Source organism: Erithacus rubecula (assembly GCF_903797595.1).
Source record: "Erithacus rubecula genome assembly, chromosome: 1".
In the NCBI taxonomy this organism is placed as follows: domain Eukaryota; kingdom Metazoa; phylum Chordata; class Aves; order Passeriformes; family Muscicapidae; genus Erithacus; species Erithacus rubecula.
This window is the reverse complement of record NC_136658.1, coordinates 8,157,959-8,176,119: the sequence shown is the minus strand read 5'-3', so window position 1 is coordinate 8,176,119 and position 18,161 is coordinate 8,157,959. Positions and strand designations below refer to the sequence as shown.

At 37.0% G+C, this 18,161-nt stretch overlaps 1 protein-coding gene across 3 annotated transcripts in view; it reads right to left on the bottom strand.

Annotated features, from left to right (window-relative positions):
• ROBO1 (roundabout guidance receptor 1) overlaps positions 1–18,161 on the bottom strand; it is a 296,268-nt gene that overhangs the window by 239,499 nt on the left and 38,608 nt on the right. For all 3 annotated transcript variants that reach the window (XM_079300688.1, XM_079300687.1, XM_079300686.1), the window contains exon 2: positions 14,387–14,713. In XM_079300688.1, coding sequence (XP_079156814.1) covers positions 14,387–14,713 — 327 coding nt within the window. The remainder of the gene's footprint in view (positions 1–14,386; positions 14,714–18,161) is intronic.

Below are 18,161 nucleotides of genomic sequence, written 5' to 3'. Positions count from 1 at the left end.
ATACACACTGCTTCCCACAGAGACTTTTACTGGCTAACAAGTCTTATTTCACACCACCACTAATCCTTTCCCCAGAACAAAGCTGCAAGAGAAACAGTAGTTCTCTACCCAGGAACCTTTTATTATGAATTAGCTCCAAATTATTATGTCTACTATTGTTCCAAACAAAATGGCAAAGCGTGCTCCAAAAGTATTTGTGTAACTTGACCATCCTAACAACCACCACTGAAATTGCATGCTAAACACCATTTACAAAATATTTTACTACATTACAAAAAGAAACCATCCTACCTCATATTCCATGGCTGTCACAAAGAAACAATTACCTTCCCATCACCATAAAGCTGCCTCTCCCCACTGGAACAAAGCACAGCATCTGCCAGCATTAACTTTATTTCAATCCATAAAAGGGGGAGAGCTTTCAGACACTGCTTTCCAACATATTTTGAATAAAATCCTTTTTCATAGAGTGTTTCTCTCCCTCAAATGAGGCCTAGTGTAGCACTATTCCTAGAGGCTCTCTTATTTCCATGCACACCTCAAAGTTCCTCAAGAAGGTGAAATCTGTACCATTTCCCAATCAGTGCCTTAAAAATAAAGCTGCAAAGCCTGCCATAACTTTTTATAGTGGTCATATTACTTCTTTTATAGATGATACAGTAAATCTAAGATACAAAAATAAAATGCACAGACCCATAAAAGATCTTTATTGCATGCAGTAATTGAAAATGTATTTTGCATTTTATTTTTTAAGGTAGAATTTCTCAGTGTACTAAATTTAGAGTTTTGAACAAGATGCCTGAATAAATTTCTGCAGAATTTTTATCTCAAGTAAGATATGCACAAAATGCACACAATGTACACCTGTATGCTTAATTAAACAATTTAAATTATAATGCTAGTATACATTTAATTTAGAAGATCAAAGGTACATTACACAAGAAGTTAAATATTTATTACTTCAAGCAATTGAATCTATATGAACACTGACATATCTTAATGTTCCATTCAGTTTTTTCCCTTGTAATTAAAAAAACCATGTGTTCCAAAGTTTGATACTCTGCTAGGATTATAGAAGAGCCTACCAGTGATTTTTTCATTCACACTATGCACATATATTTCAGATTCAGTTTCAACTCATCAACCAGAAGAATCTCCAATATATCTACAATGGGAGCAATTAGATGCAAATAATCATCAGGCATTAGGCACACTAAGCCATCTATCTCAACAAATCATCTTAGCCAAACTAATACCCTCCAAGGGAAGCAATTATTATCTCTCCAAATCATTTAAATAGACAGGAGTTTAAATAACTAAAAGTCAAGAATAAAGAGATCACTACTCTGAACATGCTTTCCTGTGCTTTAGGTCTCAGCCACAACTCAGTGCTGAACTTAGAGCCAACTCCACACATCATCAGGAACAATAACTTGTTCACTTTCAGAGGCAGAAGTTGCCAAATTCCAGAGGAGCTGCCAACAGAATTTCAAAAAATATAAATCACTGGAAATAACAGATGCACAAAATTTTACCTAGCTTGGATGGATCCATTAGAAGAAGTTTTCTTGTGATGCCTTAAGAGGCTACCTAGAACAGAGGCTAGACAAGAGTTAAAGGAAAAAAATAGGTATTTATTAAAAAGGCCTTCAAAGGATGCACTTTGGGCAATACAAGAGCCTGGCCATGGCTCCACTCAAGATGGACTCCAAGTCATGAGTTTCCACACTTTTATAAGTTTTGACCTATTTACATATTGGAGTTAATTGTCCAATTACAGCCTCAGGTTATAAAGTCCCATCCTCCCAGATTGCTCTCCTCAATTCTCTGGTGTTTGCACTTTTTGGGCCTGAAGCTATAAAAGTTGTTCTTGGGCTGGAAAAAGATTGGTTTGTCAAATTAAAGTGTGAAGAGAACTTGCTAACCACTTTATATGAAGTTCAGAGTTATATACTAATGCAGTACAGAATCTGGAAAATATGAAAACTAAAACTTAAGGCATCACTGGGTTTCTTTGTAGGTAATGATCCTATTCCCAGGTCTGCCCTTTCTCCCCAAGTTAAGCCCCTGCAGCTGCCTCAACTCTATACTTTAAAGAACACCAAAACCCCTGAGATCTAGAAGGGAAGACATAAGGTGTCCCATTAAGGACTGAAACTGCAGGTATAACAAACAGCATGGTCAGAAAACAGCTACAATTTTAAGAGCCTCCAGAAAAAGGGGAAGAGGGGAGAAAAGTGAGGAGGTATGAAGCCCTGAGGAACTGGCACCTTCTGCCACTGGGCAAGACTCTTCATTTTCTTACACAATCCCCAGCTGGCAGATTTGATGAAGTTGAGTGCCCACAGGCTGAGGAATAAAAAAAAGACTTTACCTGCTTTGTGCTGTGCACACATCAAGACACTTTTAAACAAAATCTGCTGAGCAAGACTAGTGAGTAACCAGCTCCTTTCAAATGTTTCCTGCTCTTTTGGTGGTCCATGGCTTTTACAAGATGCCATCAAGATGAATTACAGAGAGAGACAGTAACTCAAGTCTGCTGAATAGTTAATGCCTTTAGATGCAGACCACAGACCAACCCAAACTTTCTGCTCTGCTCTTTAACTCTATAGATACCACACAGAGTTCATGCAGTTTTGTGTATCAGTTCACTTCAATATAGGAATACTTCAAACAAATGTTTAAAAAGCAACATAAACAAAAAATTTTAAAATACACATTTCCTCATTTCAGTATGATATGTCCAAAGGAAATAACATAATAGAGAAAAGAAAAGCAAAGCTTATTAAAAGCTACTATTTTTCCAGCAATGCTTCTTAAGTTCTCTTCTGCCCTTTCTGCTTTGCTTGGACTCACTAAAGAATAACAGCATTTCTCTAAGACACTAATGTTTCTTAGGAAGCCTGAATAGTCTTAACAGCAAACTGTACACTTTATTTCTCATCCTGTGACCTCCCTCCCTTACTGTATTCTTAATTGAAGAATAAATAACAGTAGTGAAATAAACTCCTGTGCTGATTTAGATTTCCAGAGCAGAGTGAAAACTTAAGTACAGCAAAATAAGCAGTATTTCACCTACTGATTTACTTTGTAGACACAGAATTGTTTACACCTTCTTTAAGCTGTAGCAGTGGTCAGGGCAGTACACAAATATATAGTTTAATAGAGACAGAATCCTCACATCTATGGTCATGGAATTACAGTCCTCATTGTCATTTTTATACTGCATGAGTTGACTTGTAGCCTCATGTTAACTCTGAACACTTGCTTTAATAAAACCACACTAGGATGAGCAGAAATCTCATGTATCCCAAGCTTTTGAAATTTAGAATAATCTGTGCAACTTTTCTGAGGCCATTCCAACTTTCCAATGTCCTTTTTTGTGCATGTGAGTGGATTCTGCATTCCAGTAATTATCTCACTGATGAGTCACCTGTACCTTATCTCTTTACTAGCGTTTCACAGCTCAATTAAAAATCTTCTTAGACTATCTAATGTGATTCTGTTAAGCATCACTCCCTTAACAAACTATGGTCCCATAATGCAAAACTTCTGAACATACACCTTTCATGTTCAGACTCATGATATGGCATTTCAATGCAAGCATATACTTGCCAGGCCATTCAGTTCAAATATGGAGAGTGGACTTAGCTTTACCACTACTGGTTTATCTGGGTTTTTTATCTTGTTTATCTTACCTGTCTTATGTGCAAATCCTGCAAATTGTGACTGATGATTATTGGGTAAATGCATTTTCAACTATGCACATCTACTCTTTCCACCTCTCTCTACTACCCCAGTGGGCCTGTGTGTGTGTTTAGAGAGAAAGGTCACTGCTTGACTCTTTCCACAAAGTAGTCAGATAATTTGAAGAAAAGTAAATCAGTTTTTTACCATTAGTTTACACTGCTCTTCTACAGACAGGCTCTACTCACACTCATCTAATCCTTTAGGAAGACTGGTTTAAATCAGGTTTCTTTTTTTGCCATAATTGAAGTCAGGAAAAAATTAAGCTTACTTTCTTCTTTCCAGTAACAAAATATTTAAATGATGACAGCACACTGAAGGAGCAAAACCAGGGTCTGTAACTGCTAATTACTGCTCCCATTTTCTGCCCTCCTAACTTTGAAGCTCTGCATCTATTCCATGACATAGAGCAGAAATATGCATGAGTTGCAATTCTCCCTCTACAACAGGGATAACTAATTGACAGCCTGAAGGCTGAATCCAGCTCTGCAAGATGGTTTTGCTTGGATCACACAATGGCCTGGAGCACAGACTGCACATCGTGCTCTGTGCTGAACAATTTGCTTAGCCCACAGGAGAGAGGGAAAGAGAGAAAGGGAGAGAGGAGAAGTAGGGAGTGGGAGGAACAAAAGAATGTGGGTGATGGCTGAGGGGCTGGAATGGAAGTGTAAGGGCTCCAGCACTTGCCCAGCTTGCTGAGCTGCCTGACAGAGAGCAGCTTGTGTGGGGCAGAGCTGGAGCAAGCTGGGTCCTTTGGAGCATCTGCCCCAAAATGGGATAAACCTCAGGAGGGACCACAGCCACGCCAGGCTCACCCTTGGGGATGAGCTTTTCAGAGACAGCTTGGCCAGATCTACTACACAAGCAGGGAGCACCATGAGTAAACTGGTACCCCAAGAACCCTTACAGCACACAGAGGGGGGAAGGCAGCACCAGTCCTGCATGGGAACTACAGTGGGAGGTCACACTGGAAATTCCTAACCCACACACAAAGCCCTCACATCCTTCACCATAGAACAAACTAGGTTGGAAAAGACCTCTGAGATCATTATTCCAACCTGTGACACAGCCTTACCTTATCAGCTAAGCCATGGCACTAAGTGCTTCATTGAGTCCATGTCATAAAGCAAAGGGTTTGAATTTGAATTTAGACACTATCCCTGAGCAAAATGAAATTAAAATCAGTGACTCTCATCTGCTTCTGCAGCAGCAGTTCTAGGCCCAGCAGGAGCACAGTAAACTGAAGGAAGAAAAAAAAGTGTCCTTGGTTTCCAGAATCTTCTACAACTCCTACATATTTCACTTTTTTTGGCCTTGGCTCTTTGGGCAGCAGAGAGTTAAAGACTCAATCATCTTGATATATTCATCTGAGCCATCAGCAGCTGGCAGGGAGAAAGCAAAAAAATAAGGAGGCCCATAACCATAAGGAATAAGCAATGCAGGCTCTTGAGGAATAAATCCAGGAAAATGGAAAATTACAAGTTAGAGAATTAATTTTTTAACCCAGCACAACCCAAAAGGGGCAATTTTTGGAACATTTCAAAGGGCTTCCAAAGTTATTTTTAATTAATACTAAAAATTGATATGAAACATTTCAATTAGTCCTTAAAACAGAGCAATAAAGAGCAGTCTTGTGAGGAAAAAACAGAACTGCAAGAGAATTCCCAGTCTCTCCAGAGCTGACAGATTTTTTGTGACAATCTGAGATCAAGATATAATTTATTCCTGCCTCAGTTTTTCTGTCTAGAAAGTAGCAGCAGTAAGACCACCTTCATACCCAGATATGGGAATATTTAAATATTATCAAATGCCTTTAGGAACTTCTTTTGAAACACTTATTTATAAATAGAGGACAGAGAACTCTTCATGGCATTCTTGCAAAAGGAAAACAATGCTAAGGTGCTGGAATAGAAGTGCCACTTGATTCTCTTTCTTCTGTATAGAGACAAAATTTACTAAAGTGAGCTTACTTTTATGATTTTGTTTTTTACTCTGTGAAAATATTGTGACTATTTCTGGGTACAAAAATCTAATTATTTCAGTTGCCATGTTAAAATTAATTAATTTGCAATGCTTACCATTGCACCTTTTATTAATATGAAAGGATTGGTTCATCCCATTCAGTGAAAGACCTACATATTGAGATTTTTATTATATTTTATTAGCTAATTCCATTATGGCAGTTTTGAATATTTCAGTGCCCACTTCTTCAGTAATTATTACTACATGTCTAATATATTTTATTTTATAACGACACTTTACTATCATAGCTATCATACAAAGTATCATGCCAAAAATGCTGCTTAATGCCTACTTATGAAAGGACGGACTCTACACTGTATTTTATGTTTATTCAGAAAGTGAAACATAGGTAAGATTTCATTTTGAGGAAAACTTGATCTATTAAGAAATCAAAATCACAGGTATTACAAAGAGCAGTCTAGAAGACACTACTTTAAAAAAATCTCAGTAAAAGTCACTTTATCGGCAGAGCCTTTCCTGTTTTAAAACCACACCAAAGAACTAATTCCACTAATAAAACTGGAGCCATACAAATTCTCTTAAGATAAAGATGTCTACAAGAGAAACTTGCTAGTGTCTGATGAAAAATTTAAGAACAGCATGGTATTCAAGGAATCTGCTTAATTATTGCCATCTTTTCTCTCAGAATTTTTACTCTACATGTTGTGCACACTTTTAGGTGAAAAAATAACTCATTTCTTTTAACATCAGAGAAAAGCCTGAAAGTTTTTTACAAAGCAGGCTATCAGAAGTATTATTGTTGAGTAAGGATAAGGCACTGAGCTGAAAACCAGACTTTTAACACTAACAGTTTCTGCCAGGAAAGCATTTACTAACAGGAATTGAGGAACAAAAGCAAAAATGCCTTTGCATCTGGAAATGGTTACCAAAATGGCAACTATGTATAAAGTAGCCCAATCACATAACCCCAAGACTCTTTTTTTTTTTTTTCTTTTAAAAGCAAGTGTTGCAAAAAATATTTGACACTTCCCCTTTTTTTCCCCTTAAACTCAAATGCTTTAAAGTTGTACATTAATTAAAACCTAACAAACAAGCTTTTTTGTGTGATTTTTTTTTTTCCCTTCACCTTATTGTGACCTTCTGGAACTGAATTATATTACACATATATACATAAAAAATTTAATTTCAGTCTAGCCAGCTCTAACACACAGATCCTCTCCCCAATCAATTTTGATAGCATTGAAGCACAAAGAAGCCCAGTTTAGAGTCCACATGTGCTTAATCTTTGATTAATTGAACAAAAACTAAGCGCCTCCAGACATATTTCTTTTAATCACAGGAAAAATATCTTTTCACTTGCTTTGCTAGTAGGAGAGAGTCAGCAGATGTCTGCATGGTCTAAAGGGAATTTTCTGTTTCTCTGGAGAAAACAGTTTAAATAGGAGAGGAACAGACATATGCTGACTATGCACTGCTTAACAGATGACGTAGAGAAGCATCCACTACCTCAGGGAGTGGAACGGGGCAGTTTTCAAATTAAATTTCTTTCAAATTCAAAACAATCAGCTGAAATCAATTTACATACAGGATGTAAGTCAAGTCACACAGTTCTCATCAAAACAGCTCACAGACACAAAGATGCAAATCTATCTTTGTCAGCAGTATGATCTCAAAGAAAGGTTTTAACCTGATGACAGTAAAAAAGAACAAGAAAAATTAATTTCTTCAAAATTTTTAAACACAGCTGATAGTTTTGTTTTCTGGGGAATGATAATTCAAAATATTATTTCATTAATATGGAGTATTTGCCAAATTTTCTAAATTCTTGTATAAAATTTATTGGCACAACGCAAATTTATTTCCTAACTTTAACTCAGAAGCAAGCCTTTCAGAACTTCAGAAAAACTTTTTCTAAAGTGTCATACAGGAGGGAAAAAAGCATCACAACAACCAATGAGGATTACAATTCAGCATTTTACTTGTCTTTCTACTTCTGCCTACAGGCATATGTCCTGTATCATCAGCTAGAAAATAGAAACACTTATAAAAATAGGAATGATCTTCACTTCATCTAGTTCTACCAGGATGTCTTGGAGGAGGGAGGAGGAAAAGGGGTGGAGGGGGAGGAAGAAAGATCAAGAGCCTAAAGCAGAAACTGGGAGAAAAGGTACTGGACACCTCTTAGATGAAAAGATCCTGTAAAGACTCCCTTGGAGCAGAGGAAAACAGAGGAGACAGCAATGCCCAGCTAATCTGATCACCTTGCACTAAGTTCCCTCTGAACTCTGCTCCAGGCTCAATCCTTCCCAGCCCAGGGCCACACACAGGCTGGAGAACTACTGAACAGCACATCCCTTAATGCCATGGGGAGGGAGGAAAAACAAGCATCAGACACTGGAAACAAACTGGGTAGCAAAATGTCCTTTTCCTTCTCCATGCAATTAGGATATCTGTATTTATTTGCATTTACACTTGTTAATAGTTAATAGCCAAAATTTTCTTCCACAGGCTTCTGAATAGCAATACTAAGGAGATCTTTGGTATCAATTCTGTGTTGGCTGGATTCAGGAAAAATACTTCAATATTAGTCTCAGGCTCATGCTAGAAATAGTAGGGCCCTTCAACCTGAACAATTTTTATTCACTTTTCTTCTTTGAAACCAGCAGCTTGATGATGAAATGTACAAAGCAAAGCTTGCACTTCATTTGAAGAGCCAAATTCCCCAGTTTTGGTTCAAGGTTTCAGATAATCTTTTACTCATCAGAGCTGCCACTCCACAAAAAGACTGCCACCACATCATTTGATTTATGAATTCACTGAGCTGCACAGCAATTTCTGGCAAGACTAAAAAACATCTAATTTTGCTTAATCATCCATCCCAGCATGGCCACCGTAACATCCTAAATTACTCATCAGCTTAAGAATAATCTGTTTATTCACAGTATCACAACCCATCAAGAACTGTACTCCTAAATTCCTCTGTTCTGCATAGTTTCTGGGAAAACACAGGCATGTAAGAACAGTTTTCAGGCAAAGCCTGCATTATTTTGTCCTGATCTTGGCAGGAGTAGATAATTGCATTGAATAGGAACCTTTTATTTATGTGCTCTGTTTTCAGAGTGGTTGAATATCTCATGTAATAGCATCCATTAAAAAATTGTCATTTTTTAAGTATAATTGTTATGCATTAACAATAACACTCACCTGTGAATTGTTTTATACAGAATTAGCTATAATGCTCAAATATGTTGACACACAATGAAAGTCCTCTTAGTCTGCTTCCAAAATCTAGTTAACCTTAGCACTTCAAGTGCAGTACGGAAGAGGTTTCCAAACATCCCCACGGAACAACCTAAAACATGAATCTCATGATTTTTAAGACTTTTAAGAACTAATCTTACAAATTTCCAAATGCATACAAGTTGCATTTTAGATAATAAACATGAAAATTTCCTTTAATAATTGACTTGGACATAACTGTAGAATGAAGTTCTGCCATACTAAGCTTGCAGGTAGAAGAATATTTAAGCTATGCCATTTCCAGTCAAACCTTACTGATTTCGTTTTCTCCAGGTTGTTTGTTTTTTTTGTTGTTGTTGTTATTTTGTTATTTTTTTAAAATCTCAGGGGTTTTTTTATGAAATCTGTACAGAATTTATTCCTTCAAGCATACATTAACCTTGTAACCCACTCTACACCATGCACAGCCAGTAACTCGAATATTTTATCCACTTATTTCATGAGTGCAGGAAAAAGACTCAAAACAGACAGACCTTTATTGATATCTTAAAACCAACCACATACTTGAAAAAAAAAAGCTTTAACTTTTGTGAGATTTTGCCAAATAAAATTGTAAGCAACATAAACAGCATATGCCTGCCATGAACACGGGTGTGCCTCAAATGAAAATTCTCATCTGTATCCAAAATGTTTCATTTGTTGTCATACAACTGAAGAAGGGAATTATTTGTCCCACTCTCTTAACATGCCAGTGCTTTCACATAAGGTCCATTTATACAAATTTAATTGTTTGAATTTTGACAATGTTGCATAACTTGCAGGCAATAATAAAATCAATAACTCAGGCTGTATATTGCCTAAAATTAATGCAAAGTGAGAAAGAATTATGCAGCTAATTGAGCAGCTCATATTCTGAGTAACAGGAAAATTAACTACAGGAAAATCATCTTTAGATTCTATAATCTTAAAATTGCAACAAAGCATTTTCAGAACTAGAGCCATCATCTAGTATGCACTGGAAATTATATTATCATAATGACAAAGATACACGTGAAAGAATCATGCCAAATACTTTGGTCACAAATACATCCCTTTTCTAAAAACTCACTCTGACAAAGAAAGGGGTGAGGGGAAAGAACTTTGTGTCAAAAGAGAAATAAGTTTGTCTCAGAGAAATGTGATTTGAAAAAAAATTGCAGAATCCCTGGCAAGCAAACATAACCAACCTCATTTGCACTTGATTTTTTAATTAATGGCCTGAAAAACCTTTAGAGTGGAGGAAGGAAGATGAGTATAGTCTTGCAGCTATTGTTGCCACTCTTAAGATGAGTAGGCTTGTACAAAATTGTTACTTAACAGACATCCACAAGATCCAGAGATACAATTTTCCTCAAAAAGGAGTAACAGAAAACCAAAAATTAAACACCCGAATCAAATTATCACACACCAATAATCGAATTTAGTCTTAACCAGGTGGATCCATTCACCAGACAATCCAGAGAGATTCAAAAATGTGAAGCAGCTTGCAGCCACTTTCCATTCTGCTAATGCATTTTACCAAAACTGCTTCTTTTTCTCCACTCTGAAAAACTGTTTTCCAGCTGTTTATGTGTTTGTTTGATAGCCAAAAAAGTCTTGAGCCTTTACTCTGAGGATGAAGTATGATTCTACTTTCCTCTCCCACCTGTAAAAGCTGACATTTACAGAGAGAATTACCCAGCTTCACTTTGACAGGCACATGCCCTTTGCTCATTCTTTAGGACCTTTCACCACCAGAGAACGTGTCACTGGTAGGCAGTAATCCAAAACCAGCTCCATTCCTCCAAAACAAAACATGGAGCTAATTTAAGTAGGTCTCTGGTGATCAAAAGGCTGAGTTCAGGAAGAGGGAGGGAAATGGACCTGGAGCAGCCTCAGCCTGCAGGATGCCCCCAGCCTGTTACCTGATTATCCCTTGGCTCACCCCTTCTGGGCTACACTGCAGGAGCTGCTTCTCCTGCAAACCAACTCTGAACACACACAGCCACTCTCCACTTCAAAAAGTTGAGGAAATGGGATTTCAAACACAGATGAAACCAGTCAATTAAAAAAAAAAAAAACAAAAAAAACTCCCCCAGCTAAACAGGAGTTACACCACTTACTTACACTTGACTGACTTGTGACTCACATTTGAGTTCCTGCTCATGCAAATTTATCTCCTTCCCGTCTATGAAGCTATGACACAACTAAATTACAAAGAAAATATCAATAATACTAAATTACAAAGCTTCTTTGCACAGAGCTGTGTAATAGAGTTCTTTAACTACTCTCCAAAGTGTCTGAAAGATTCCAATTCCTGAAATAGCAAGTGGCTGGCTAAATAACATGTTTGATAGATTTAGAATCCCACTCTTCACCAGCCAGAGGATCACCTTCTTTTTAAGGACTTTTAGGGGATAGGGCATGGTTTCAAAGTAGTAACTCCAGAAACTTTAGCAAATACAGCTGCACAAATATTTTTATATAAAATAAAATAGGATTATGGAGAAGATAAAATAAATCCTTAATGCTGTGAGTAGATATACGACATCTTCAAACATTCTGGAAGAGTCACAAGAGCCATAGACTGAACAAGAGACTTATTTAATTCAATTTGCTGATAATAAATGTTATTTAGGTCATGTTCAATGGTATTAATTAAGGACTAACACTGTCATTACTTAGATATATATCAGTGGAAGAACTGCAGCATCCTCTGGATTAAATGACATGCAAATGACAGTCAAGTCACCAAGGAGAGGCTAATGACTAGAAAGTGAAAAAGCAGAGGGAAAATCACCTTCAATTCTGATTTAAGTCACTACTCCCCTGTGGTAGTCAAATCTAAAGCTGTTTTGAAATTTCTTAAAATACACAGGTATTAAAAAAAAGATAAAAGAGCTTTTAATACAGTGCAATCTTCTGAAATCTTTGTAGCTTTGAAATCCCACTACATTTCCTTCTTTGTAACTCTGGAATCTAAGCCCTGTGTTCTTAAGGAAGATGTCCACCTAATTACACAGGCAACAAATTCTCTTTGTGGATTAATCTCAAAAGATGAGCATGGGAACTACTTAAAAAGTTGCAAAAAATAATTGCATGAAGGCCTAACAGACATGAAAATTTACTTTGGTATTAACCTGAATCTAAAGTCAGGTGTACAACATCCACTGGAAAGCAAAGGAACTTCATCTCACTGAATGTGTAACTATGATGATGAAAGAAAGGTGATAATCTCCTATCACATTGTGAAACAAACTGGTGCAGACTTGAGCTGCCTCTTCCAGTCAGAGTTAGCAGGTAAACTGCAAAACACAATGCTGTTTCCTGCTTCACAAAAGGCTTTTGGTTAAAACTGTAGCATCAAAGAATATAATGAGTACTCTTAATCATCTGTACTTTGTGGAAAGTAGAAACCAAACAAAAGCAATTTGAATCTGCAAACATACAAAATTTAAACTATAACAAGGATTTCTAAACCAGCAACTGTGTATGGCTACAGGCATACAAATGTAAATGCCTTGGTGCTCAGCACAGGTGTACTGAGAACTAAACAGAGCAGTTGCTGATTTGCAGCAATCCACTGTGAATGTAGCTCCAGCTCATAATGATGATAGCATTACACCTATAATTCAGAGCTTTTTAATTCAATGCAAATTTATTCCACCAGCCTTCAACTCCTTCCTTGTTCCTCACCTCTTCTCTGCTATTTAAAGTGTTTTGGTGCTATTGCACTGTCAAATCACTACCTTCCTACTAAAATAATAACCTTTACTGTTAAAATTCATTGCCTATGCTGTCCTGGTATGCAACTAAAATCGTATATAATTATACCTACAGATCTTATTTCCAAATATAGATTGTGATTTTTTTTTAATTTTCCTTTACTGAATTGTTGGGGGTTATTTTTTGATACAAGAGCTAGTGAGAACCACTTTGAGGAGAATTGACAATTTAATGCTACATTGTTGTTAAGTGGTGTACATTTACACACTTTTAAGAAGGTTTTTCTTTTTGTCTCAAGTATTGGTATATCTTAAAAAAATTTGTGGCAATATCAACACTTTGCATCCAGAGAAAAACCAAAAGAACACAAAATAAGCACAGAAAATTAAAACCCGCTCTAAGAACCAGCATGAAGTGCTATAAATGAAACAGCAATGAGATAAAAATCAAGATCTCAACCAACAGTGCCCACTCAAAATTGCATTTACAAGATGCCAGATATAGCATTTGGGAGTAAGGAGTCAGAGTATGATTCAAACAGGTTACACATTCACTGGATAAGCATACTTCCAGCTACCCAGACACTGATTACTTTTATCACTAGAAGTGGTTAACAAGGAAACAGCATGATCTTAATCATGAATATTTACACTGTTGTACATGAAGCTTGAGATCTTTCTGGGCATAATTATGAAAGTCCTTGGGATTGTCTTGTATGTGAGAGACTAGCCAGAGGGCTCAAGCAAATGCACAAATTTATAGTCTATTTCCTTGGCCTTCCGTGAGACTTAGGAAAATCTAATCCTTCTTCTAAAATTATACACCAACAGTAGCACTTAACTTATCTAAAAGATAGGAGCCTCTTCAGAGCTCCTTAACAACATGAATCATTCAGTCAACAGAGATCAGTGTTGTCAGAGTGACTCACCCAGTCCTGAGCTGCTCTTCAACAGGACACCAGGTGAATTGCTACACATCACAAAGGAAGCCTACAAAAGCCACTTCAAAATAGATACCTAACTTTGAATTGCAAGGCTTCCTCTCATACTTTAGTACACCCAAAAATTGATTTCTTTTGACCTACACTTGGCCCTCCATATGAATGCTTAAAGCACTTTAATGTATACTCTCCTCCTCTACAAGAAGTAGAGTTTAAAGGATATACAGGAAGAGATAAGCATTACAAAGTGATGTGAACATACTTGACTGCTCCTTCCGTTGGCCAAATACTTAAAACCAGAAAGATAATTTTGTGGGCCTAAATCTGCACTTCTAAATCTCCCATTTCTCTTTCTAGTGTTTATTTGTGCAACAACAATCAGATCAAGTCCTGGCTACCCTGCCTCCTACCACACACTGTAAATTGCACGATTATATGAAGAGGAAAAAACATGTACAAATTGAAACTAAGTATACAAAATCTGACAAACATAAAGCAATCATAGTTTCAAGGAAGTGAGAATGCACAAAATCATCTGAATTTCTCCAGTGATATGATACATCTTCTGACTTTCCTTCTATTTCCCTATCCCTGTATAAATAATAATTAACCATGTAATTCCTTCACTGCTTTTAAGTCACTGCCTCAGAGGCAGCTCACACTCATCTTTATCATCAAACACCATCAAAGCAAGCGGCTGTTGCTGAGGAGGCAGGAGGAAAATGTACTTACTTGCCACCTCCAGCGATGCATTATGACTTACAGCTTCCCCCAGGTAGTTCCTTGCCACACACACGTAGACCCCCTCGTCCGGCCGGCTCTTGCGCCCGTGCACGATGCGCAGGAAGAATAAAGATCCGCTGGGCAGCAGCATCCGGTGGGAGCGCGGGTCATCCTTGTCCGTCTCCACCCTCTCTCCCCCCTTGTACCACTCGATGGTGGGGGTTGGCCTTCCCTCTGCTTTGCAGTTCAGAGTGGCTGGTTCTCCTTTGGAAACAATCAGATCGGAGGGGTGCTCCACGATCCGAGGCGGGAAATCTTCCTGTCGAAGACGGGAACCTGCAAGGTGAACATAAAGTTTTCTTAGGAAATCCCTGCCAGGTACAGTCATGGTCTTTTGCAAAACACCTACTTAACCATCACCTCAAAGCAAAGCATTCAATAAGAGCAGCTATTGACATCCTAAAGTACACAAAAGAAAACCTTAGTGCATATTAAGGGGAAATAAAGTTGCCAAGACTGAAGCAGAAGGGCATGGGAAAACCCACTGCAGTTACAGTGACAAGAGTGGTTCACTCCCATCATTCCCTGGGTGTACATGTTAATCACCTCCAGAAAGTTCTCTGAAAGATTATTGGTTTTAAAGCGCTGTGATATTCCTAATCCCTCTTTCCTATTGGACCCTCACTCTCAAAACTCCACCTCAATCCTACCTTACATAAATTTGGTTTACCCTTGCCCCTTTGTACTGTGACTGCCTTCGTCCTGTTTTTCATATTAATAAATCCTCTTCATTTTTTGGGTCACCAATCCATGCCCATCCCTCATTTTTAATTGCCAAGTTTGGAGACCGCTCATCAATCCCCCATGCAGTTCAGGGGTCTGTCCATCCAGGCTGGACCCAGAGTGGCCACAAGTACACTTCACTGTGTGCAAAGTTCTCCCAGGTGAATATGTTCAAAAGCCCTTTCTCAACAGGGGACCTAATATTAGTGAACAGCCATATTCCTAAATCACATCAATCTTTACATGGATCTATTCGTTTACGTAAATTTATACACACATGCATATGCATATCTAGAACTACAAAAACTAGTCCTACAGATACTCCACAGAGATCAGACAACCCCAACCAGCAGAACTGGTACTTCTAATCAATAACCCAAAGCCAACCTCACTGACCTTCTGGAAAAGCCATTAAATGCAGTGTCTATAGAGCAACTCTGACATTTCCAGTGCCCAGAGTGTTGGTTTATTTCACTTGTACCATTGTCTCTTAAGTTACTTGTTAAATAGTGCCATAGAAGTATTTAGCAATGTATGAAGGGCCTGAGTGCTTCTTATGCATCACAAATTTTACTTTGTAAAATTCTAGATGACTCTAACCTAGAAATAGCAGTAAGTACGAGTGTCCAACATAAAAGTTACAAGCAAATAAGATACTCTTCTAGACAAGGTACTTCAAATCAAGATGTTCATCTCGAAAAGCATTAAATTTCAGACTGTTTCAAAATTTGAGCTGATAACTTGCATAGAGAAAAAAAAAAAAAAAAAAAAAAAAAAAAAAGAAAAAAAAAAAAAAGAACAACAAACCCCAAACCAAACAAAAAAATCCCAACCAAACAAAACCACAAAACAAAGGGGGAAAAAAAACAAAAAAAAAAAAAACCCACAAAAAACCCCAAACCCCAACAAACAAACAATCCTAGTAATATGCATACTGCATAGATACATTGCAATATATGCATAGATATATAGCACATACGAATATGACAACCTACTGGGTATTGAAAAATTTCAAATTGGGAATAAAAAGCTATCAAAATTTTCAAGGTTTTAAAATGTTGACTCAAATTCAAATTACTCTTTTCCTTATTTTTCTTTGTCTTGAAGCACAACTTTGCCACGGATAAAAATTAGTCTCTTGGGTCACTAATTCCTGATTATTAAAAACTCAGATGCCAAGATTCTTTATTAACATTAATAACATAGGGTTTGAACAGCTGTGAAGCACCAGAAAGAAATGCAAAATGTATTCACTGAAGGTTAATAGACCATAAACTGATATGGAAACAGGGAAAGGAGACAAGAAGAGGAGAGGTTCAGGGACTACTGCTTTAAATCTAAGCTAAATATGTTCCCTATATATATAAAAAAATATATATATATTTAAGTGTAAATAAATATATATATTTCTGTCTAATATATTTATGCAGCTAAAATAAAAGTGTTCTAATATGTACAATTTTCATTTTATTTCACATTTTCTTCACCTCAAGATAATTAAGCATACAATGAATTAGCTAGCACTACCACAACACTCAAAAATCTGTCAGTATGGCCAGACTACATTGAAATACATTTGCATTTTGTATGCAGTGAAACAGGGTAGTTTCACATGAACATTTCTGATCATTAAATACAAAACACTTCAAATAGCAATAAACCTACTCTTCACATAAGATTTGGGCAGACAGAACAGAAGCCAAGGAGTTTCCAAACCTTTCTGCTGGCTACACAGCCCAAGCCTGCACATCACACCAAAACCAAATTTTAAGCAGCACCTCCAAGAGTTTTGACACAGGCTAAACCAGTGAAAGGAGAGCTAAGAGCACAAAAAAAGAAAATTGTGCCAACCAGCATTGGTGTTTTGCAGCAGCTAAAAAAGCCTCTAATTGATTTCTGTCTCAGAACACATCTCAGTCACTGCAAAGCTCATTTGTGTCTACTCATCCTGAACTTTTACACAGCTTTTGTTAAAAGCCCCTCATTCAATACTTCTGCCCTTACAAGTGGACTGGCCAATTTCAAATCACTCTTTCCAAGGTAAAAATGCCTAGAGAGGGATTAGAAACCCTATTTTGTTTATATTTTTACTCACTTCCTATGTAATTCCCAAGGAAAGGCATTGAAACAAAGGATTACAGAGCTAAAATCAATTGCTCTAATACACTCTGGAAAAGTAAAAAGCCAATTTCAATGTAAAATGTTTAAAAGGCAGTTTTAAAAGTCTTTTAAAAACCAAAGTTTGACATATGCTAGTATGCACCATGTTTGTATTTTCACAGGCACTGCTAGCTAGCCAGCACACAATACAGTACAAGCCTCCTATTGTTTCTGTCAGCCTGGCCCAGACCACAAATAAATGAAATAACATTTTCAGATACATTGTATGCAAACTTTCCACACTGACATTTAACTGGCTGTGCATGTACTTCAAGCACTGTACAGAATGAAAGCATAAAGACTGACCTTAAACTTGCTTGAAAACTGAGACTCAAAACCCTAAGCAGAGAAAAAAAAAATTCTTCACAATCATCCAGGAGTGCTCATATATATTTTTATTTTTGCTGGACAATAGTGGAGAAGATAAATGACAGAAACTTTTTTTTTTTTTTTTTTTTTTTTTTTTTTTTTTTTAATCTTAGCATTTTATAAAGTAACATTTCTCTTGCAAATTTCATAACACTGCTTAAATCAGACAGGGACAAAAGTTGCATGATTAGTTGAGTGGCACATAGTGAGCATTAACCACAGATTTAGTGACAACTGCCTGAGGGGTATAATGGCCTTGACAACCAAGTCACAATCTTTCTACATATCTACACTTTATTTTTTCTTTTTTTTAATCTTCCTTTTCTTTTAGCTATTTATCTACGCTGCATTTACATTTTATTGAGAAAAAGTAGCTTCAATTATCAACATAAATCTTAGAGTGGGCACCAATCCTATAATTTTCATGTCAAAAAATCCTTCCCAGGAGATATTTGATTTAAAAAATAAAAAA